This window comes from Ricinus communis, chromosome 1 (genome assembly GCF_019578655.1).
Source record: "Ricinus communis isolate WT05 ecotype wild-type chromosome 1, ASM1957865v1, whole genome shotgun sequence".
Classification (NCBI taxonomy): domain Eukaryota; kingdom Viridiplantae; phylum Streptophyta; class Magnoliopsida; order Malpighiales; family Euphorbiaceae; genus Ricinus; species Ricinus communis.
The window spans coordinates 3,992,643-4,017,925 of NC_063256.1; the positions used below are offsets into that span (position 1 = coordinate 3,992,643).

Sequence of the window (25,283 nt, forward strand, 5' to 3'; positions counted from 1 at the left end):
AATGAGTAGTTAGTACCAACAACCTCCCAAAGCTAGCTACAAACAACAAATCTTTCATCAACTTAATTTGTGTTATAACACCAGAAAGTTAATGCCTCCTTGAATCGTTTTAAATGACAACTTATATAGTTAAACACATTATTTGATTTAATGAACTTCAACTTGGATCTGCCACTATGATGAGATATATATATATTTTTCATATATTTATAGATAAACCAGCCAGAGAAATAATGATGAGGTTTTCTTTTGCAAGTTCCCAATGTGAGAGAGGCCTCTAGTTTAGGTCATGATGACATCAAAACAGCCCAATTGATCCTATCTCCTAAACAAGTTCACATGCTTATAAAATGTAATAAATGATATTTGGTAAGATCAAAGCAGAGAGTGAGAGAGAGAACACAGTTAGAAGCAGAGAGGGCCAGTCCAGGAGGGGAAGAAGAAGAGTAGTGAATGACATAGAAACATGCTTTCTTTGGCATGGGACCCTGAAGAGAGGTTATAGAGGTTGGAAGTAACTGGAAATGGTGAGTTTTTCAATTATTTAGTGTCTTTTACTTTGGTCTGTTTCCATAATAAGTCTGGTTTTTCAAAGTTTTTTGACTGAAGCTGAGTGTAGCTCAGTTCTTAATTTCTCAGCAAAGTATAGTACATTCCTGTTAACACTGTAACCTACAATAAATGACACGTCCCTCACTGGGTTCCTCTGAGATTGAGAGGGAGAGAGAGAGAATTGTGAACCAAAAACAATAATTATTTAAAAAATAAATAAACCCATTTTTTAAAAAGATATATTTGGTGTTCCTTTTTTTGTATGTTTTTGAGTTAACGTTTTAGGAGATGATGGGTAAAGTGCAGTCCAAAGGACATTCCTTACATGGAAATGTGCTCCTGCTTTTAACTGGTCTAATTGGGGTTTATTTAGAATGTGCAGATATATCTATATAAACCCCTTGGAGAACTGTGTGATCTGACTTATCAACATTTCTTTAAGCAAACTTCCTTCTCTCTCTCTCTCCCTCTCCTTTTCTTTTTTCCAAAGTCACTGCAGATTATCCATAGAATTTCTTTCTTCTACAGAAAGGAGACATCAACAGACTCAACTAAGTTTATGGAAGGAGCTTATTTTTTTACTGAAGAAAAAATGTCATTAGGTAGGTCCTAGCTCTGATCAAGTCAAAGAGGAAATTACTATCAAATGTACTTAAAATCTTTAAGCATCTCAAATAAGCACACTAAGCAAAGTTTAGTACACGAAATAAGACAGGACCGCAAATAACAATAAAGAAAAGTACATGCGTTGGTTTTCTTTAAAATCTAGCATACACAAACACAAGATTTGGTGGTCACATATATATAAGACTATATATATACTCCATGAAAGAGACAGAGTGAGATATTATACACAGAATGGGGATTTAAAACTTCAAAGAAAGATTGATGACGTTAAAAAAGCAAATAGCCTTTATTTTGGACTGTTATAATTGGTTTGTGAAAGAAGGGACACATGAATATGGAAATATAGTAAATGGGTTTGTTTGTAGGGTCAACTTCAGGTGGTTAACCTGAAACCCAGGTTAAAAAGAGAAAAAAGAAAGGAAAAAAAAAAAAAGACTGATGGAGATTGAGAGGGAGAAGCAAGGAGAAAGCGGGGGGGTTTGGATTGGGTTGGGTTGGGACTTGGGAATAAAGAGAAGAGGAGAGGTGGGCTAGGTTATTTACTGGTGTATTGACAGGATGCTGTTATGTCAAAGCGCTCTATTTTTTCTGCCCCATTGAAAAGAAAGGTGTCTACGACCTGTACAAGCACAACCCAGCAACACTTGAACATTTTAGTCTCTCTTGTCAATTTTGAGAGAGACAGCCTAAGAACCTTCAACAGTATTTTAATAATTTACACATGCACACACCTTCTTCCTCACACGTGTGTGATCATATAATCCAAAACTGAACATAGAAAAAGAACAATGATAGTATAAACAACAATAATACACCAAACTAATGAAGTAATAAATTTTAGCTTAGTAATGGTCAAGTTATGCTCAACCCTGTTAAATTTCGAGTTTTGTACCTGATCCAGAAGCCATATTAACTATAACAACAACGATATGTGAATGATTTTATTTTATTTTATTTAAAAAATGAAATAAATTAACAGAAACAAAAAGAGGAAAAGAAAAATAAATAAAAAATTCTTTTGGTATATAGAAAGAAAGGGTCAGGACTCAGTCAGTATGGTTAACTACTTTGAATGAGCTCTTTTCTCTACAGTCTTCTCTTCTCTATCTAATTCTATTCTATTCTATTACTCTTTTCTCTATGTCTCTATCTCTCTCTTTCTCTCTAGCGAGTGTAGGTCTCTGTTAATGAAGTGTATCAGATTTCGCTATTTGCATTTTAGGTCTCTCTCTTCCCACTGCAAGTTCTTTTTTTTTTTTTAAAAAGAATTTATTCTTTCTCTCTCTTTTCTTATCTCCCTCTTTCTTGTTCAATATCTCTGTCAAAGCTTTTGCTTCTTTCTAATATTTTTTTGAGTTTCAGAGAGAGTATGACTTTGTAACAGTTGTATAACAGCATCTGTCAGAAAGAGGAGAAGAAAATGAAATGAAGACATGGCTAACAAGTGTGTTATTTATGATGCAACATTAGACAAACACACAAATGGCCTCATCACTGCTACTACTGCTGCTGCAACTACCATTATTTGCTACAACGCCTCTTCGTCTTCGTCTTCGTCTTCGTCATCATCTTCATCCTCGTCTTCGTCTCCTTCTTCTTCTTCTTCTGCTGCCGGTATGGTTTTTGCAGACATTGGTTCACTCTCTCTTAGTCCCAATAACTATGGACTCGGAACACAGTCTGAGATGGGAAATGCAAGAGGTTCCGCCACTACTTGGGGTAGTTTTCCTTTTATGAGTAGTGATCATAATGGTGTTTTGGAGGGCAAGGGGGTTTCTGACGATTGTAGTGATGGGTTCGGAGAGAACAATGAGACTATAAATCATAATAATGGAAACTGCTCAAATGATCACGAAGAAGAGAACCCTAATAATAATGAGAACATGAACAGTAGTAGTGGGAAAGAAACAGATAGCAGCAGTGGGCAATCAAAGCTCTGTGCAAGGGGACATTGGAGACCTGCAGAAGATACTAAGCTTAAAGAACTTGTCGCTCTTTATGGCCCTCAAAACTGGAACCTTATAGCTGAGAAGTTAGAAGGCAGATCAGGTAAAATAAATATATCTTCCGAACTTATTAATTTCAGTTCTTTGTTCCACTATTGCCTTTTCTCTATTTCTTTTGTTTGGGGGGTTTTACTATGGTTATTATTGTTCTTGTTATTGTAAATGTTAAATTTATAAATTGAAGGTAAAAGCTGTAGATTGAGATGGTTTAACCAGTTGGATCCAAGAATAAATAGAAGAGCTTTCACTGAAGAAGAAGAAGAAAGGCTAATGCAAGCTCATAGACTTTATGGTAACAAATGGGCCATGATAGCTAGGCTTTTTCCTGGGAGAACTGATAATGCAGTCAAGAATCATTGGCATGTTATCATGGCTAGAAAATATAGAGAACAATCTAGTGCTTATAGGAGAAGAAAACTAAGTCAATCAGTCTACAGGAGAGCTGATGAAACTTCAAGCTTTGTCTGTGGAGATCCAAGCACAATACAAGAACCACCGCAACCGCCGCCGCCGTACTGTCTCAATATCCTCAACGGTGGAGGGCTAACCAATTTATCTCCTTACCCAATTTCAACGTTCAATGGCGGCGGCGGCTTCGGCAGTGGTGGTGAAGCAGTGTCAAACATCCAAGCTCCTCTTACTGGGTTTTGTGCCCATCAGACACCTTATGATTTCTTTTCTGGTGCGTATATGCATCCTTATAATCCTTGATATCTTTTCCTCTCATTCCATTGTGCTTTTGTTGTTATTGATGTTGTTATTCATGAATTTGTGCATTTGGGTTTCAGTGCTGTTTCCTCATTGGTTTCTTTTATGGAAACCAAGTTCACTTTTTTTTCTTTTCTCCTCCTCTTTTCTTCACTCACTTTCGCTATTGAACTGATCATATAATGGTCCTTTTGCTTCATTGACTGAGACAACCCTTTGCCTTGTCTTCTTCCTTACTTTTTTTGTGTTGCTTCAATAAATTGTTCAAGTGCCATTGTTCTTAAGCTTATTAACAACATTTCTTTTTGCAATCTTTGTGATTGGTTTAGTGTTTTATGTTTTCAGGTCCCAAGAGCAATGACGTGATGGGCATGTTCAGTCAGACGAGATCTTGCGATAGGCCAAGTGATGAACCCCACATTTCTGGTTTCTATCCCCAACAGCAACAGCAACACTACCCATCATATATAATGGCAATGCAACAGTCATCAAACTATCAAAACCCTTATTATTTCTCAGATTCCACAGCATCAACGACAACAACAGCAAATCCTCAGGTTTCAGCTGCTAATGAAGTTTCAGCTGCTAATGAAGTTTCACCTTCTTCATCATCAGTGGCTGCTGCAGAGAAGCATTTTGAGGCTATTCCACCACCATTTATTGACTTTCTTGGAGTAGGAGCCACTTGAAGGGAACTTTAAGTTGAAGTTCGAAGTGCAAGGGAAGCTGAAAAGGGTTTTTATTTTTACTTTTCTTTTATTTTCCACAGAAACTGAAGATCATCATGAATGTGGATGTTATCCAAGATCAAACTGAGAGGCCATTGGAGGCAGAAGTAAAAGAAAAAGAGAAGGAAAAAGGATTTTCACTTTTTATTTTTAAAGTACGGTGATGATGTTTAGATAAAATCTGCATCAGCAGGTTGATGTCATGTCTCTCCATCTCTTTTCTTGTAACCCCTATCTATAGGGAAACAAATAAAATACTTTGATTATTCTCACTTGTGTTATATCATTCTGCCACTGCTGCAATGTATATTATTTTCTCATATCTCTACATTTTAAGTTTTAACTATTTTAAGTAAAAGTAATTATCTTCTGAATAAAATCATTAATGATCATTAGTTTATGATATTTAATTATTTTTCCTTTTTTTTATCAGTCTTGAATTATAATTTACTATTTTAATTGTTAGACCAACAATTAATAGTGAAAAATGCTATTCATTTATTAATATAAATATTACTACTAAAAGCTAAAATTCTAGTTTTAAGTTTTAATTAATATTAAATTCTTTTATTAAAAATTCAATAGTTATAAATTATACAATAAGGGATGAGTTGATGAATATAATAAAACTAATATGAATAGTTAACACTTAAAATATCTTACAATGTCACTTCAGTAAAAGAATTTATAGTATCATTTGTACATAAGAAAACTAACCTTTTTAATTTCATTAAACTGAAATTAAATAATCTTTTTGAGATGCTTTATATGGTAATCACTTGTCTAAAATAATAAATAAATAAAGCAGCATTGATTCCCAACAGGAAGGAAAAGAAAACAAGTAAAGATTTGTGCAAGGGAATAGGATGGAAGTTCTTGAATTAAAACGATAATTTATTAATAAATAACTATTTATTTTAAATGATAAAATATATATCAATTATTTAACATTAAAATACAAAATATATATTTCGTAGTATATATATTAGGTACAAGTAAAAAATTTCTGTTCAACATTGGTTAACAAATAAGATTCATGCATCTCGAGGCCCCAATGCAAAATCATACAAAGAGGTCGCTATTGGAACAATAGATCCCTAGTAGACGCCTGTACTTGCACGAATTGTGAAGTCGAGGGTGCTGTTGGTCGAATTCATGCGAGTACAGGTGCCTGGAGGATGTCTTTTGTATTAATTTAAGGCAATCTCGCTTGAATAAATACATATATATATATATATATATATATATATATGTTGTAGCAGAGTGAGAGAGGAGGATGAGGGTAGTAGGGAAACAAGAAGCTGAAACTTTAATCAACAACAGGAAAAACATCGTTTTCTCATGGGCCTGCAAAATTCAGGCACAAATTCTGTAAACAGAAACAAACATTATACCAAACCCACACACCACACAAAAACCACAATCCCAGCATCAATATATGTATGTATGTATGTATGTCTGTGTATGCATTAGGGAAAACTGTTGAGACATAACCTTCTCTCTCTCTATCGGCAGAATCTTGTTTCTGTGAATTCATGCTACCCACATGGAGCGTAGCTGTTTCGATATTTGTCTTTTTAAATAATTACGTTTTGGTTATTTTGCTGATACAAGAAACCCTGTGATCCCTTATTTACCTGCTGATTGGTGACACTATCCACGCTCTACTGTTGTCTTGCGCCTGCACGCCAACTCCATATCTATATCTGTCTATTTTTACCATTTTGTTTTCAATTTTATTTTATAGGTTGTTGGGTAAAAATAATAGTGAAAACAATTCCAGGGTTCAACTTTTTTGTACCCTTTATTTCTTTTACCATTTAATCGAAGTAAGTATGTGGCTAATGAAACTATTCTTTTGTAGTCCGATTATGGATGGTCATTAATTAATTGGAATTTCAATCAAATAATACCAATAGAGTTTTCCAATTTAATTTTAATCATGCCTTCCTCTTCCTCTAACACCCATCATAATATATGACTTATAAGGTTTAGTGTTTTTCTTTTTATTAAAGATTTACGTGCGGTAATTAAATTATCGGGTTATGGTGGGCAAGGTTAACAATCATCAAGCTGACTAGATCTCTACAAAATTAAAATTGCTGGCTCTTAATAATGAACCTTCTATTATTTATTGCCATGATATGCTTATTGGCTAACTCTTTCGTATTTTAGAAGTATATCGAGAATCATAAATTTAACAAAAATGGCTAAAACCAATCTGTCCAAACCTAATTTTTGTTCTCATGGAACATGCACCTCCGATGCTTCTTTTTAATTCCTTCCAAGCTGCTAGGATGTTCTTCCTGAAGACAATCTTGAAACCTCATCCATCGGCACCAAACCTCTCTTCAATAATCTCTTCACATTCAGACCCATTATTAGGGAAAAGAAGAATAAAGTTAAACTCCCATTTTGCCCATGAATTCTTTAACTCTTTGTTTCTTGGTGTTCGTTGCAGTGCAACTCTGATGTGGTCTAGTAATAATAATAATAATACCATTGTAGCAGGGGTTGAAGGTAAAACTGGAAACTAGAGTGAATATTATTTTAATTTTAGTAATTTATTATTATAATCGAACACTGAATTAGCTAATTATATGTTGCCTTAGTTACCAATTAATTAACTATATTATTTTTATTTATTAATCAATTATAAGATTCATTTATATAATCTTAATTTATATAAAAAATATTAAAAATCATATATTAATTTACCGACTATATAAATTGTGTAAAATAATACGGGCCAATTGATTGTTTGTAATTAAAAATAAATTTTATAACAGTAAAGTACCATAATATTATTCTAGTAAAACCTAAATATATATTCTTGTCACTATAATTGTAATATACAACATATTTTATGATATATTTTATTTATATCGGTTGGCTTTAATTATGGTTGGTCATTATAGATATATAAATTGGATTTGGATCGTTCATTAAACCATAATAGTAAACCAATTTTGAACCATTCGATCTTAAATTGTGAATCGAACTGTCTATGGATGAGCCAATTTATTTTCATCCTTCAAGAAATTCTGAAACAGGTCGAGGCCCTTGCCAGGTCCCCTTGGAAGTCTCTTTAAGAAGATGCATCAAAATAGTGCAAAACCCTTAAAAACAGTAGCCCATGAAACATGTAAAAGAACAGCTTCAGCCCAAACCTAATACTTTAGCCTAGTGGAAAGGTTTTGGTCCGAAATTATCGAGGGACTTTTACAGGTTTACGGAAAAGGGCACGAAAGTTTTTGACGATTTTCTTTTTAGATTTTTCTTTTTAACGACTCGTTTTTGCACAATTTTATTTTTATATTGTTTCTAAAACTGTATTATAATATTTTTTAAATATTTTTTTAGTATTACTTTTATTTCGTTAAATATATTAAAATTTTATTTTAATTATATTTCTATATATTTTATACTATATTTAGTATATCTTTTTTATATATTATAGCATATTTTTTAAAACACATATTTTCAGATCATCAAAATATACTAGTTGCTATAAAAAAATATGTAATATCATTTAATTTACAAATGCCAAAGATAAAAATATAAAATAAAAATAATAAATTTACTTTCTGGTTTTCCAGTAATACAAGTTAAATAGTATCTTATAAATATACTTTTAGTATTTTTTTCGAATGAAATTCTAAAAGATAAATTTATAATAATATAGTTTAAAATAAATAAATTTTTGGTATCTTTTATATATATATATTTTTAATAAAATTCTAAAAAAATAAAAACTGAGTTTCCAGTAATACAAATTAAAAATAATATTCTTTTGGTCTCTTATAGGTGTATTTTAGTATCTTATATATATATATATATATATATATATATATATATATGTACTTTTAGTATTCTTTTGACGAGATTCTGAAAAAAAAAATAAAAAAATAAATAAAATTACAATAATAAATTTTTTTAAAAAAAATTTTAAAATATTTTGTAAGGATATTTTATTGACGAAATTCTAAAAAAAAATACCGTATAAATAGAAAAATTTAAAAAAACAATCATGAAAAAAAAAAATTAACCATAAAAATAAATTTTAAGGAAAACCGTGGACCGTAAAATTTCTTGAGTTATCTAAGCATATGAAGCCTAAAAGACCATCAAATTTCTCTATTAGTGAAAAAGTGAGTTTTACGAGGATCCAATCTCTCATATATGGTTCACAACTCTCCCACCATCCAAACTTGTATTGCATCTATTTATGCAATGAAACCAAAGTTTCATAGAGAAAACAATTATCAAAACAGGATCTGTAAAGATATAATTCTATGATCAAACAAGCTAGAGAAGTTAACAATTAGGTATTTTAGGCCTAGTATTTGAACAAGTTCTAAAATCAAATCTCTAACAACTTCTGCTAGCCACTCCATTATAAATCAGAAATATATAATCTTGAGTCTTTTAAGAAAGTTTATGCCAACTTAATTATATAGCAATGCATAGTGTGTATATATATATATAGAGAGAGATGGATTTCAACCAAAACATTTATCCATAAATCTCACAAACTCATGAAGATCAATCTTTAAATCACCATCATCATCATCCTTTTTAACTGCCTTGATCATTCTTGTACATTTCTCCACTTGTAGTCCTTCTTTGACACCTAAACAGCATAGAACCTTTTGCAAATCTAAACTATCTATGAACCCATCTTTGTTCTCATCAAAGATATCAAAGGCTTCTTTCAGCTCCTCCAAGCTAGGCTCTTCCTCAAACAATCTTGAAAGCTCACTTCCATCATACCTTTCCAGAAGCATGTTATCCCCATTTGATGAATCACAAACTATTAATATTCCTAGTCTTTCCATTACCATCTTTATGTCTTCTTTCCTCATGAAAAGCTTCTCTTCTTCTGTGTTTGGTGTGCAGGTCTTGTGTTTGGATTGGATAAAGTTTGATAAAGGTTGAAAGAATAACAGGAAAACATCAGACAGAATACTAGAAACAGTATTGATCATGTCGGACTGGATAATTATGAGCCAAGTTGAGATTGTATTTGCTAGTACGTTCTCCATGTTAAAGAAAGGAAGTAAGGAGAAGACTGGCAGATTTCTATATAAGGAAAAAAACAAGGATATCCTTATCCATCAAGTCAAGAACAAAAGCTTTCTTTATAGTTGCGATCTTAAAGGCTTCTTTTTCCATGACATTGTCATTTGGAGAAAAAAAAGAGGAAAAACTACAGGGAAAATTCCTGTAAATTATTAGATGGGCCACACATATGTTACTTAGATGATAAGAAAATGATTGTGAAATTTTTTAGCTAATTCTAGAGTTATATACTAAACTAATAATATTAAAATATAAAATATTTAGATATAGTGCTATTTTTTTATTTATTACGTTATATACATATATATTTATATTAGTCTATAATTGTTAGAAATTTTTTTTAAATAATAAATCAATTATTCATTACAATTAATATATATATATAATTATTCTATTAATTATGATATATACAATAAACTTAAATAAGAATTTTCCATAACTATCACACGTCCAAAGGTAGACTCTAGGAGCACACAAAAGAAAGAGCTCTACTAGATTAATGTAGGTCCAACTATTGAATTTTAACGTGAGGAAAGCTTTTATTCTTGATGAGATTAAGAATGTCTGAGGTGATTTGATAATAGGTAAAATTTACTTGTGCTGTACGTATGCATTTATTTATACAATTTATCAATCATATATATATATATGATTAAAAAAAACGAGATGGTGATTTTTATTGTTCCCAGAAAAGTAACACTTTCTTTTAGCCTGCTTCTTTTATTTAAAACTAAATAGTGAATATATGACAAAACATTAATTATTTATAAATAATATCTTTTAGATAGATTAGATATTTTAATGACAATAATAATTTTAATCTCATTTTTAATAAAATTTTATATTTTTATTTTAATAAGATTTTGTATTTGATAATACTACCACTATGTTAGCCACATCTTTTAGTAATATGAAGAGAGAAAAAGATCATAAAATTCACAATTTTTATATCCAAAAACTAATCGAAATAAAACTATATCACATATAGAAAGTCATCACCATTCGGTCACATATAAGTATAAGGACAATGAGAAGAGTAAGTATACTAAATACTAATGATTAGTAGATTTTATATTTACTTTCAATTGGATTATTATATTTTATTATTTTTGTTTTGATAAATTAGAAAGATAACTACTAAAGAACATCTATTTAAAGCAAGAAATTATATGCGTTTATCTTTTACAGGCAAAGTGGTTGATTAAATATACAGAATTTAAATTTATCAATTAAAAATAAAATTTAGAAACTAAATTAAAATTAAGTGCAATTTCCTGAAATTGGTATAATAGCACCGCAAGGAAATATGCATATACATTCTATTCTGACTATAATTAAAATTTTTTTATATATGATATTTACCTTTCAAAATTTTTATATAGATTTAATATATATCCATTTTTATATCAAACTAATACATTATTGATATATATATTTATCAAATTTAAATAAAAAATATATAACAATTATTAAAATATATAACATTTGTACATATGTTTTTATATATATATATATATATATATATATATCATTTTAATTACAATCTAGGTAAAATTTTTTATAAAAATTATATGTCATTAAGGAAAAGCACATGGATTCCCACCTCATTTCTGGGTATCTTTATTATCTCCGATAACTGATCTTTGCTTCATTTCATCCTTAAATATTTTTAAGGCAATATTGAATAAAAGAATAAAAAAAAAGTTTTATTATAATTCTTTTCTTACCGGAAAAAGTACTTTTATTATCTTAAAAGTATATTATTCGAATATAAATTAAAAAGTTAATAAGGAGGTACTATAAATTATGAGATACAAAATCATTCTATTTTAATTAAATATAGAGATCTGAAGTTTTAATTAATTTTTTTTTCACCTCGTAAAATCTTAATTCATTAAATCATTCAAAAGTGCTTCCATTACAAACTCAAATGCTGTAGAGCTTTCTAATCAAACATATGCGCAGAACACGTTGCCTTTGAAATCATATGGGCAGCCGTATTCGCTGATCCATAAACAAAAACAAGATTACATCTATTTAAAACTCTAAGCAAATCCTGACAATCCTTCAGCAAACAAAGCAAATATGAATTCGGATGCAACTCTTCCTCTAGCAGCTCAATGTTTCGAAGGCAATCAGTTTCAATTTGGACTTCTTCCATCCCTTTCGCATGAATCCAGGACAGGGCCTCTTTTAGTGCCCATGCTTCTGCTACATCCGGATTGGCAATATATGGTCTAATGATTAAGACACCTGTTATCCAAACTGCCGCATTGTCCCTTAGAACAAAGCTTGCTCCTGATTTTCCTCTTTCAGCACTAGAGTTGGCATCAACATTTAGCTTGTATTTCCCTGTTGCTGGCTTCTGCCATAAATAGTCTCCACCTGCAAAATGCCTCCCTAACTGATGATAGTCCGTCAATTTCCTTGCCTTTCCCCATTGGAAAAGAAAAGAACTAGCTCTAGATGCTACTGCTCTCCAACTCAGTTTCTTCCCGTTCCACACAACATCATTCATGTTAGTCCATAAACTCCACCAGAGTACCACAAAGGATGCCACTATACTATCATCGAAACGCTCAAAAACTGATCGGGCACCTTCTAACAGATTTGAAACTTGACTTAAGAATTGATACAAATTGACATATTTCCAGCTCTGAGTTGTTACATCACATAAAACTAAAATGTGCATAATGGTTTCCGGCTTAGATACATAGCAAGGGCAGCTACTATCCTCAGTTACTTTTCTCATCACCAAATTCGTTCGGACTGGCAGCCGATTTGTTAAAGCTCTCCACATAAACACTTTACATTTAGCCGCGATATTCAACTTCCATAATCTTCTCCAAACAACAACATTAGAAGGGTACAACACAGAGAAATCGGGTTGTTGGACGCGGTACACATCCTTAACAGAAAATTTACCTTTTGGATCTTTAAACCAGAACAACTGATTTGTACCAACTGTAGGACTAAGAACAATACTGTTAATAAGGTTTTTATCTCTTTCAGAGAATAAATCATTCAAAATCTCCTGATCCCAATCACATGTTCCTGGCTTAAGAAGACTACAGACAGGTTGCAGCCTTAACTCATCTGGCAGGTTTGTTTCTATAAAGCCATTTGATGCATCAGGTAGCCACTCGTGAAGGCCAATACTAACCTCCGTCCCCTTCCCAATTTTCCATCGTACACCTTTACAGATAAGGTCCCGCACTTGTTGTAAGCTGGCCTATATGTAGCTTGGATTTGTTCCCAACAATGAGGATAGAAAGTCCCCATTTGGGTAATATCTAGCCTTATAAAGTTTGCCAACTAGCAAATCAGGGTTCTCCACCAGCCTCCATGCTTATTTCATTAGCATAGCTTTGTTAAACTCATGGATTTTTTGAAATCCCATGCCACCGTATTCTTTTGGTCTGCATAAACTGTCCCACGTAGACCAAGAAATACCTCTTCGCCCATCCATTCTTTTCGAGCCCCACCAGAATGAGTTCAACATTGTTTCAATGTCCCTAGAAATAGTTACAGAAATAAGGAAAACATTGTACTAGTATTGTGGAATTGATTGGAGGACGTTTTTTTATCACTATCTCCCTTCCACCTCCGGACAGCCCTTTCCACTTTAGTCTTTGGATACGCCGCCAAACCTTATCTTTTATTTTATTAAAGAGCATATGCTTGTTCCTCCTAATTAGTATGGTAAGCCTAGATATTGCCCTTCAATTCCCATTTCAACCCAAGTTAGCCAACAGTAAGCTTTTACATTCAGCTTTGACATTTGGAGTAAAAAATACAGTCGACTGCGCAAGGTTCACCATTTGACCAGAAAAATGTTCATAATGATCGAGTACTGCTTTTATATGGCCAAGCTCATCAATATTTGCCTTGATGAAGAGGAGACTGTCATCTGCAAAGAAAAGATGAGTTATAGCCGGAGCCCTTCTGCAAACCCGAACACCATTAATCACCCCTTGAGCCGCTTTTACATTAAGCATATTACTCAACCAATCCGTACACAGAATGAAACAATAAGGCGAAAGTGGGTCTCCTTGCCTTAAGCCCCTGGAGGGGTAAATAGGACCTAACTTCTCATTTCCATGCATGATAAAATACCTCAAACTAGTCACACAGGGCATAATCATCTGAACAGCTTTGTTAGCAAAACCCAGTCTCAACAAAATTTCCTCCAGAAACCTCCATTCAACACAGTCATATGCTTTGTTCATATCGAGCTTTAGCGCAGCATACCCTTCCTTCCCCTGTCGTTTTCTACTCAGATAATGCATCACTTCAAAGGACAACATTATGTTATCAGTAATGAGTCTCTTATGAACAAAAGCGTTTGATTCTCTGATATTAACCCAGGCAATATATTTTTAATTCTGTTGGACAGAACCTTAGCCACAATTTTATAAAACACACAACACAAAGAGATTGGCCTCAAATCACTAACATACATCGGCACATTTTTTTTGGGATCAGTGTGATAATAGTATCCATCATATCGGAAGGAAAAGAACACAGAGCAAAACACCTCCTTACCTCAGCGACCACCTCTGAAGTTTTAATTATAAATAAAGTGAGAGGTACTCAAATTTAAAATTTTACTCAAAATGAAATATGTAGAGTGTCAAGTTTGTTAATTTTTAGTTGGACAATATAAAAATTATAAGACGTTGAACCAATCTATTAACAATTTTTGAAAATTGGAACGACATAACGAAAAACTAAGAGATGGAACACCATTTTTAAGAGTTAGCTTTACAATAAATATGTATGTCAATGTTGTATGATCCAACCAAAATTAAGTGTCGGCCTGTTGTCTAGCAAAGTACAAATCAAGTACTGTTCACTGTAATTGGGAAGTGGATCATGTAGAAAATATTAGGGCTGAGCATGGATCTCGGTGATTCCTGCCCGAACCGAATAACCGTACCGAAAAGTACCAGAACCGAAAAAAACCGAAAGTTTTTATAATTGAATTGAACCGATCCGAATTTTTTTACTATTACGGTATGGTACTGGTTTTTTAGTAAAACCGCATCGATCTGAATCAAACCGTAGAACCAAATTTTTTACATATATTTATAAATAATTATTTATATTATATAAATAATACATATATTAAAAAATAATACACATACTCTATAAAAAATTATTTTGTATTTATCATTTATATAATTCAAGCAATTGCTATTGAAATACAAAAATAATACATATTAAAAATAACTATAATATTATAATATACTTTATACTTTATAAAAAATATAAGTTATATATTAATATGTCACATAGTATATTGATACTAGTAATCTAGTATACATACTATAATACTAGATTTAAAATTTATTTATTATCTAGAAATTTTTTGACAAGTTAATTAAAAAATTACTTAATTTAATAAAAAGTTATATAAATTAGTAAGATTTATAAAAAGATATTATTATATAAATATAATATTATTTACACTATATTTATTAATAAATTAATTTTTAATTATATAATATTTTTATTTTAAGAATAATAATATTAATTATACTAAAAGTATTAATTTATATAAATATTAAAATTAAGAAATAAATATTATAAAAATAATTTTTATATTATTATACTAATAAAACTTAAAAAATTAAATATTTAGAAATAATTAATTTATTAACTTTTAAAATATTATAAATTAATATTAAAATATAAAAAATATATTAAATTATATTTATAAATTTAATTTTTTTTTGAAAATGATCAAACAAAACTTGAGAAAAAAATTGTCAAAACATCTTTTAACAATATAGAAGTTATTTACTTCCTGCAACAACGGAGGTCCTCATTTGTTGTCAAGATTGACTTAGAAGTTCAAATAAATCTATCCAACTAGAAGAATCAATAGAGGATATTGAAATGATAGAGTCAGGTAACATTTCTTTACTTCTTACATATATTTGTTTATTGTTGATGCTGTTAAGTCTTATTGATGTAATCTTTTACTTTTATTGTAGAAATTATTCAAGATCTTGAGATTGGTGAGTCCCTTATGCCAAGATTAAATGTGGAGTGCTAATTTTGAGAGGAGGTAATAACATTCCTTTGCTAATTTTGGACATTTATTTTAGTGCTACATAAAATTTGTAAATTTATTTATTTTAATGATTGTCGTCTGTAAAATATTTTTATGCTAGCAGTAATATATATTTTAATGGTTTGTATTTGAATATTGAATGAATTATTGTATTTGCAAGTAACTGAATTGCGAAACAGGTTGTTCAAGAATGTGATTGCAATTTTAATTTAGATTTTCATGCTACTTTTTTTAGGTTGGTAATCATATTTTCTCTAAATGTATTTGATTAAATATGATATTAAAATTATATTTTTTAAATTTTTTTAGAACCGAAAATAACACTGAACCGAACTGTATTGAACCGTAAAATTGATACAATACGGTATTGGATCCTTTTATATTTGGTACGGTACTGGTACCTTCAATTTTAAAATAACCGAGGTTTGGTATGGTACTGGTGATTTATAAATAACCGAATTGGACCGATTCGTGCTCAGCCCTATAAAATATTACAAGTCTTACTTGAGAAATTGTGGTATTCATAAATTTAGTCTTTAATTTGGTTAACACATGGTCTGTCGGGTCATTTTCTTTGTTGCATTTACACGCAATTCTCATACAAATAATCCAGTCATGTAAAATAAATATGAAGAATGGAATTTTCCAGGAAAATGCATGGTGCTTCAACGTAATACAGCATTTCTCTTGCGGTCTCCGGCCGTATAGTGAGACCACCATCATCGTCATTCTTGCTTTCTTCTCCTATTTTTTATGAAGTTGATGGCAGTTTTCTGTCAGGAAGATGTGATCGCATTTTCCTTTTTTTTTTTTTTTTCTTATTCCACACCAATTCAGACGTGTATATATATAATTTCTTGTTTTTAAGTAAAATTATTATTATTATTATTATTATTATTTCATAATAAAAATTTAAAACCTCTTAGTCCTACGTAATTGTAATTTTAAACTATATGCTTCTCGTCGGTTTCAGACTGTGGTATGATTTTCTTTCAGTTGTTTTTATTTTTTGATGGTTTAACCAATAAAACAATTGGAATTACAAGAAAATAAAATAAATGAGAATTTCTGATATTGTTTTTGTAAAAATAATTGTGAGAGGAAAAGTCTGGCTCACGTCCTCCAAACAAAGAAGGGAGTATATGACGAAGCAAAAGTTAGAAGCTCTGACAGTTGGGCCTTTTGGGTTAGTCTTGTCGGGGACCGGACATAGGAATTAGATACGACTACCCCTTCGTCGTCTCCAATCTTTTCTGAACCATACAAAATTTCGGGCCCAATAATCACACAATCATATTATTTTTATTTAAATTCCAATTTTTATTTTTATTTTTATTTTTCAAATACTTCCATTATACATAGATAGGATGATAATTCCAAAACATTTACTAGTGGGTATGTTTTTCTTTTTCTTCCTTCTTTTCTTCTATCAATAGAATTTGAAATAAGATGCTGACTTTATATAATACTTCTTTTAAAATATTTTATGAAGGATTTTATATTATTTAAATATTTTATCAAAATTCATTATTTCTTTGAAAGAAATAAAATATAATTTTAAATTTTATAAAATCTCTAATTTATTTAGTATACTCAAAATGAGACATCTGGAAGAATATTTATTTTACAAAATTAATCGTTCTAACTTTTTTTATATAAAGATCTGAACTTTTTTTTCTTCATGAAAAGAAATTGAGTGGATCATATAAAGATTGTGTAGCAAAGGAAAATAAAATAATGTTGTCATTGCAAAAATGCGAAGTGAATGATATGTTTTAGGATTTAAAATTAATGTAGGAAATAAGGGACTCGAAACACACTATATATTAAGCAACCATGATGTTAGAAAGATAGAGAAAAATAATAAAATAAAAAATAAAAATGAGAATAATAAAAAATTATTAAGTATGTTTTGTTAGACAATAAAATTAAAATTAAACTAAAATCTAAAATAAATTACCTTAGTTTGATAATATTTCTTTATTGAGTTCGATATTTTATATTAAATTTAAAACTTAAGTTAAGTATTTTTTTATCGAGTAAGTCTATGGGAGGCATAAAAACATATTAATATGGTAAAAATACAAAGAAGTGATCATAATTTGCCAATAGTAGTCTGGAGATGATAGAAAAATAATGAATAAAGGATCAAATATTCTTTGAATTTGTAGCTCATGTCAAATAAATTTAATTTCAACTAATTTAATAAATAGACCCATGATTTATATATAAAAATTAAATAGATCTAAATTTTGATTAAAATTAGTGAATTTTGTGACAACGGTGTTAATGATAGTAAAATAGAGACAATAATTTTAATTGTTTTAATAAAACATAATAAAATAATATATACAATCTATAAAATTTAAATTTAAATTAATATTATTAAGTTTTATTTTATTTAACTAATTTAAATAATAAATCTGATAGACATCTTTATAATTTTTTAAATTTTAAATTTATTTGATCATTAAATATAAATTATGGATCTATTTAATAAAATTTGTTGAAATTAAACCGACTTAACTTGAGCCAGGTATTTGAACCTTTATCCGAAAAATAATAGGCAACACTTTACTTTTATTTGTTTTCATTAACTTATATAACATTATAACGACGTACCAAATAGGGCATAGTGGAAAGCATGTACTATGCTCTCATAAATGTAATTTTTATTAAAATAAATTATATACTGAAGTGTGTGAAGTTTTTATTAATAAATTTTTTATAAATTGTGACTAACTAATTAACAAAAAAATTTAGAAATATAAATATACATACAACTTTTCTTAATTTTTTATTTGGACGTGTATAGATGAATTTAGTATCGGTAAATTAAATATAATTAAGAAAAGAAATTGTGGTGCCATTAATAGGAAAAGAACAACCAATAATATCATACCAAAGTTGTTTAAGTAGTTTTATTTTTTAATTTTACGAAGGTGTTCTTCACTTCGTTACATTTAATATGAGGATGGATTTTACTTGCAATGCTTATAATATATTTCTTTCTTAGACTTTTTGTGAAATTCACAGTTACTTGGAATTTATTAATGACTAATAAATTACTACTCATTTATTGTTTAAATTATCTTTTTGTGTCCTTTCCCACTATCATTGACAAAGGAAACCTAGTAAATTGCCCAATTGACTGCATTGTGCATCACTTTTTCTTTATCAAACTAAACTTATTTTCCACCGTTAAAGAGTATTCGAAGTCGTTGTTGTTAGATGTTAAAAAAAGTAAAATTTGAATTTATATTTATTTTATTATTATTTTTTTTTATAATTCAAACCTATTTTTTTGAGAAAAACACTAATTTACCTGTTTTTCTATAAGAATAATTTTTAAAAATATAAAAATAATTGAAAACTAAAATTAAAATATATATATATATATATATATATATATATATATATATATATATATATATATATATATATATTTTCAATCTCAATGCCTAACAACCCTAATGATATGATAAAAAAAACTGTACGCGTAGTGACTAAAATATAATGCTCAAGCTATAATTAAGTGGTCGCAGCATTTTGATATTGAGATGAATTAGTAATTTTTACATAAAATTTCACTCATTAAACACAATACAAACTGACAGTAAGGTGCACTAATAATCATCTAGCGAAAAATGCTGAAATTGTTTAATGCTTGAGGTAATTTATACATTATCTGCTCTAAGTCATGTTAATATAATAATATCCCACTTATTATCTTAAAAACAGTAGCTAATTGTTCACTCCAAAAGTTAATATAACGAGGAAAAACCATCCCCCTTTCTGGAGTGGTGAAGCTTGACTTTAGAGGTCATTTTTGCATTACCAGTGCCTCTCTGAAAAGGGAACTTCAAAAGTTTATTGATGGTACTTTGACATATTGCACTAAAATAATAATACTAGGATGTTGAGATGATGAGGCTCATGAGCTCACATATAAAATTCAAGAAAAAGGACATTTATTTCAAAGTTGTTTTAAGTGGGTTCTCCATAGTGTATCAATGGTTTCCACATATTATATTATATTAATTCTTTTCCTTTTTACTTAGAAAATTAGCCAATTGAAAAGTTGCCCTTTAGTTTAGAGATTGAAATCGACACACAACAAGAAGTTGTTCTCCAAGGAGAACCACAAGATTGATAAAAGATTGTATGAAGGGTTCCAATCATGCAAAGTTGGAATTGATATTAAGTTGGAGTTCTTGAAATGTCAGAGCAAATAAAAACATTTAACTCTTGGGCAGATAATGTTGCTGGAATAGCTAAAGTGGGTACTCATTTATAAAAAGAAGCTGTCGTGAGGGATTTTGTTATTTGATAATTCAGAAAGATTAGGATAATTGTAATAGGGAAAAATACAAGAATATTTGTCTCCATGTAAAAGCAAAAAGCACAAAAAAGAAATGGAAAAAAGAAGTGAAAAGATTATATGTGTGGTCTAATCTTTTCTGTAGGAGGATGGTATCACATGCTTTGGGACCCATAACAACTAATATTTTTGCAGAATTTTGTGGCCTGCTAGTATTGATAACAACAATGAATTATCTGTATGTTTCACTTGCTTGATGGATCACAGACACATATATCTAACAGATTTAATTTGGTTTCTTGATTACTGAAGCATAAAATACATAGAAAATTCATTGGTTTCTACTGTGTGCGTAAATATATATATATATATATATATATATATATATATATAAAAGAGCAAAAGAGAAAATATATTTAAAGAAAGTGAAAAGAGAAAGTGGGCTAAAAGATGTAAGAGAAAGGAAACTTTTTTCCTCATGTTCTGTTTGGATTCTTTAGGGTTTGATAAGGAATGATGCTTGAACTTTAGTGACATATGTAACTATTCAAGTTTATCTGTTCTATGTCTGAGGGCCTACAGGAACTTTTTCTTTTTTCCTTTCTTTTGAATCTGCCCTTCATGTCCATATAATTTTTCCACCTTGTCCAATATATATATATATCTTATAGTGGAAGAATGTATTCGGATAAATATTTAGGGAAGCTTTTTACTGCACTGGCATCAGGAAAAGCTGCATATCCCTTGTAACTATGACTTGGGATCTTCCAGAGGAAGAGTTTCTACAGGGGATAGTCTGTTATACATGATAATTTCTATTTGGCAAGCTCGTGCGCACTAATGCGTTAATGTTGAATGAGAGATTTCACTATCATTTAATGGTTAGCGTGCTCCTGCACATACGCACACATGCATTCACCCTTCATCGATATGATCAACAAGCATACCAAAATTTTGACTTGTAAAATGCTTGGGACACTTGTTTCAGAGAATGAGCAACAGTTCATGAAATGCCACTTTATCATGACAATTTAAAGGTCACAGGTCTTCTAGAAGCAAAACCTTGATCAAAATATATATGTTAAAGAAGATTGAAGCCTGTGTCAGTGAAAGAATCTGCAAAAATTCAACTCAGATTTTTCAGAGCCTAGAGCCATAAAAGTTATTGAACTGAAATTTTCCAGTTATTTTTGAATTTTATGACATCCAAGATTCTCTTTTGTTTCAAGGTACATGTCACACACTCTCACATATATATGTACACAAAAACTTGAAAGAAAAAAACCATCTAAGGTCAAGGCAAAACACCGGTTGATCATTATGCTATGAAGGCGATTAGAGGCTATGGTCTCCTGTAAGGTAAGATAGGTTCCTATTTTTTTGGGTTTTCCTCTATATTGGAATATACTCCACAACTGATACAAGTCGGTCCATTCGTTGCTTGTTCGGGAAAAACATTGTGTTGTTGTGTGAGAGGCAACAGTGTACATGCATCTCAATTCCTTTCATCAGGTGCTCTCATGGAAGTTGAGAGACCGCGACAAGGCAGCCGGATTGACTTGCAACACCGAAGATTTTCTCTCAGCTATGTAATTTCTGTTTTCATTTTTCGACTGAAATCCTTCAAAGAGTCCTCCATTCAAATTTGTTTTTTCACACTTGATCCCAAGAGTTGCCCATATTGAGCTTGTTACAGCTTCGGTTGGGTCATCAATCCTCAAAGCTTTTGGAGCCAAAACACTTCTTTCCGTGCAATTGCTCTCTCCCGAAGGCTCTTCGGAATTGACAGGTTTCAGGATATTACCTTCCCTTGAATGTTTCCCTAATGGAGACGTAGGACTCAAGCTCGCCGCTGCGCGGTGATTTACTGAAGGCGATTGTGGAGATAGACATGGAGGAACATTCCATGGATTTGGAACAGTACAACCCCAATAGGCTGGTGCAGGATAAAATGATACTGGAAATCCTGAAGGGCAAAAAGTAGGTGGAGTAGGCAATGGGGAACTCCATGGATAAGGCCAAGGTGGCCCTGGAAAGCATGGTACCTGAGGAGCAATGCCTTGATAATTTTTAGTAACTGTTTCTTGCGAAACCCTTTTACCTCCCTTCTCTAATGCATTCGAAGCTGTGACAGAATTTCTACTCAATCTATCGTCCCCGTTATCAGCTGTTCTTCCACAAGGAACAAGAATTCTTTGTTCAGGTCTATGGTATCCATTTTTCTCTGAAAGATTCAGCACGGAAGCTACAGATTCGCAAAGAGGAGAATCTGCACCAAAGGTAAGGACAGTACTGCTACTTCCAAAAGAAGGGTTGTGAACCCCATTCAAAGCATGGCCTTGTGCTGTTCGTAAAGCTTCTGATACAATTATGTGCCGGTAATGTGATGCGGAAGAGCTCTTGTTTTTTCGCCGTCCAGCGCCAACAGGTACATTCCTCATGGTTCCTCCAGCAGTCCAGTATCTTTGACAGTTCTTGCAGAAATGGCGGGGCTGATTGACATTATAATTGTTATAATAGCAGAATTTTGTATCCATGCTATTACATCGAGGGCATGGGAGTATTTTGTCAGGTTTCTTTAAGGTCTTTTCTTGCGAGTTATTACTTGTCTCATTTTGTTGTTCTCCATTCTCAGAGCTTTCTTTGGATGGTGAAGTTTCTCTGTTCGCTGAGGAAGTTTCAGGCTTTTCATTAATTCGTGATTGTGTTGTTGTTGGATCTTTTAAGTCCTCAGCTTCTTGATTTGAGGTGCTAACTTCTTGTTTATCATCAGTGACTTCTTTTCCTGAAGGTTCCTAAAGTTTTCGAAATAAAATTTCAATGAGATATATATAGTTTGAATTTAGTTTCATGTGAATCTCTGTTCTAAAATGCAACAGGACTATAGCAAAGATCAAAGAAGACAAGTAACCAAGCTGGAAAAATTGGTAGTTCAAACAAACATAAGAAAACACCAAAACCTATCTCAGTAACTATCGAAAGTTATGAAATCTTGTCTTTTCTGATCCTAAAAGAAATACAAGAAGTTATAGGCCACAAATTATCAATATTCTGTAAAATTGAAGTCTTAATTTGCTGGATCACTTGTCAAATAATGTGAAGACTCTATTCAGAAAGCAATTCTGAAATACTGAAATGTTCTTTTTTCTAAATAATAAAAAGATCAAATGTCCTTCTCACCAGTCCTTGCGAAATTTCCTGAACTCAAAATAACTAAATTCATAATGAGCTCTTTAGTATGAAATATCGCCTGGACAGTGGGATACAGCAAGATCTCTTATTAAGTCTGGTAGCTGGAGATCTTCAAAGAATTCTATGCAGCAATTACCTAATACGAAATGAACTTGGAAGGGTAGCAATAGTGAAGATACAGCTCACCCAGTTCCTATACCGGAAAGGAAATGTAGTTTATTTAAAAATGGAAGCCAATTAGCTTGAGGTCAACGTATAGACATTCCAGCCACCAGAAACAACAGAAAAACTAGGAATGAGTTGATAAAAAAATAACCTAACAATATAAAATTGGCTACCAAAATCTGAAAGACAAGAAACTTCCATGATATTTAGAAAAAGAGAGATGAATTGTTCTTAGAATTTGCAAATACTAAAACACATATGACCAACGAGGAATTCAAGCTCAATCATTCTTATATCCATAAACATACACGAAAACATACCCTATTCGTATCTTGGGCTTGTTGTTCCTTTACAGAGTCATATTCATGTAAAGAAGCAGTAGTTTTATCGGAGAAGTCATCGAGATCATCTCCTGTTGCTTGTGAACAAGGGTCATTAGCAGAAGATAAGTGGTAAAGAGCTGGCAATGGAATGGTCTTGCCAAACAGCTTAATCGCTTCGGACATTTCTGCTACTTGTAATAAAGTTAATGTGATGATGAGATGGTATCCTTAAACTTGTGTTGTGGTGTTTCTGATGGATCAAGGAGGCAATAGAAGAGAGGGAGAGAGAGAGAGGGAAGAAACATGAAGGAAGGGAAGGACTGAGGGAAGTTAGAAGTCATAGTTTGGTAAATAAAGAAATGGAGAGGAATGCCGCATAAGCAAAGAGGGAAATATTGTGAGCCACAAGTTTATGTGGCGTTTGAGATCTTTCGTGCTGTTTGATTCCCAATACTTGCATATAAAGATAGTGTCTGCTATTGCTATTGCTATACTGTCCCCTCCTTTTTTCTGCGCCATGTCACCTCTCCACCCCCTCAATTACTCGTCAAATCCTCGTTCATTTCCTGAGTCTTTCCTACTTGCCTTTTGATCTTTGCTCAATTGAGTTACTTTTTCTTCTTCTAAGTCAAAAACCAACCATTTAAGTTACTGCAGTTGTCATCGTCAAAGGTCAATATATCCACAGTGTCTAGACTCTCACTCCTTACTGAGCTTTCTTTTCTACCAATTCCGTGAACTTTATCAGTGCTATTCTTATAAATTGAAAATGGAGTCACACTTCAAATGGGTAAATTAGATGATAAGTTGTATATAAACACAGTTGAATCTAACTTAAATTTTAAGAGAATAATATTAATATCATGGTATGGTTTAAATGCAAAAAGAGTAAATAATGTATAATGTGTGAAATCGGTTCTTTGTTATAGTCTCTTAAATCTCTTTGCAAATTGAGCAGCCTTTTTTTCGCGATATTAATGATTGGATACTGCAAAAAACAAAATAGGAGCGCCGTCTGTGGGAATCGAACCCACGACCACATGGTTAAAAGCCATGCGCTCTACCAGCTGAGCTAAGACGGCAAGGTAACATCTTAATGGAAAGAGTAAATTATATATCTGGCCGAGGAGTTGTCTCCGCCGAGTTTTTGATAGAGGATATTGATACAAACAAGCTGTCGATATAGCCCTACATGCCAAGTAAGCACGTGGGCGCGTGACCCACCATGTCTTCTCCCTCACCCGCTTTCATTTAATACTCTTCTCATACATATCCATTCCTTGGGAGCACGAGAAAGCGAGGGTGGAAAAGGTGGGAGGAATGAAGTAAAAAAGATATTCTAGTTTTCTCTTAATTGAGTCATAAAAAATGAAAAGAAAATATCATTTTAATTATTTTTTAATACAATTTAAATTTAAAAAGATATTTATTTTATTTAAAAGAATAAATAAAAAATATAAATTAATAAGTAATTAATAGATTTTATAAAATATTTTTATA

General features: G+C 31.3%; 3 protein-coding genes and 1 non-coding gene across 5 annotated transcripts; 1 reads left to right on the forward strand and 3 right to left on the reverse strand.

The window, feature by feature from the left end:
- The first annotated feature begins 259 nt into the window (after positions 1–259).
- On the forward strand, positions 260–4,907 carry LOC8281822 (transcription factor CSA). Of its 2 annotated transcripts, none has more exons than XM_015721291.3 (4): positions 260–527; positions 2,575–3,228; positions 3,370–3,867; positions 4,239–4,907. In XM_015721291.3, exons 2-4 carry the CDS (start codon positions 2,613–2,615, stop codon positions 4,580–4,582), a joined length of 1,458 nt encoding a protein of 485 aa, XP_015576777.2. In that variant the 5' UTR covers positions 260–527; positions 2,575–2,612; the 3' UTR covers positions 4,583–4,907. The 2 variants fall into 2 exon arrangements, with proteins under 2 accessions (XP_015576777.2, XP_015576776.2); XM_015721290.2 differs by having other exon boundaries at positions 261–527; positions 2,564–3,228.
- Positions 4,908–8,547: 3,640 nt separating this feature from the next.
- On the reverse strand, positions 8,548–9,773 carry LOC8281821 (probable calcium-binding protein CML45). The gene has a single exon (XM_002522407.4). It carries the CDS (start codon positions 9,664–9,666, stop codon positions 9,124–9,126), a length of 543 nt encoding a protein of 180 aa, XP_002522453.3. The 5' UTR covers positions 9,667–9,773; the 3' UTR covers positions 8,548–9,123.
- Positions 9,774–21,204: 11,431 nt separating this feature from the next.
- On the reverse strand, positions 21,205–24,197 carry LOC8281866 (cyclic dof factor 1). Its single transcript, XM_048370429.1, has 2 exons — positions 23,781–24,197; positions 21,205–22,898 (listed from the first exon to the last, which is right to left on the reverse strand). The coding sequence occupies exons 1-2, from the start codon at positions 23,964–23,966 to the stop codon at positions 21,612–21,614; spliced, it is 1,473 nt and encodes a 490-aa protein (XP_048226386.1). The 5' UTR covers positions 23,967–24,197; the 3' UTR covers positions 21,205–21,611.
- A 595-nt stretch (positions 24,198–24,792) lies between these two features.
- Positions 24,793–24,865, reverse strand: TRNAK-UUU. The gene has a single exon. It is a non-coding gene; the product is annotated as a tRNA-Lys (tRNA).
- Positions 24,866–25,283: the final 418 nt, after the last annotated feature.

Bases quoted from the DNA above. Each gene is read 5' to 3' on its own strand.
- LOC8281821 (XM_002522407.4), bottom strand. From the start codon at position 9,666: ATGGAGAACGTACTAGCAAATACAATCTCAACTTGGCTCATAATTATC.
- LOC8281822 (XM_015721291.3), top strand. From the start codon at position 2,613: ATGGCTAACAAGTGTGTTATTTATGATGCAACATTAGACAAACACACA. The intron at 3,229-3,369 runs GTAAAATAAATA...TATAAATTGAAG, and splicing joins GAAGTTAGAAGGCAGATCAG to GTAAAAGCTGTAGATTGAGA. The intron at 3,868-4,238 runs GTGCGTATATGC...TTATGTTTTCAG, and splicing joins ACCTTATGATTTCTTTTCTG to GTCCCAAGAGCAATGACGTG.
- LOC8281866 (XM_048370429.1), bottom strand. From the start codon at position 23,966: ATGTCCGAAGCGATTAAGCTGTTTGGCAAGACCATTCCATTGCCAGCT. The intron at 22,899-23,780 runs GTATGTTTTCGT...CGAAAACTTTAG, and splicing joins AAGCCCAAGATACGAATAGG to GAACCTTCAGGAAAAGAAGT.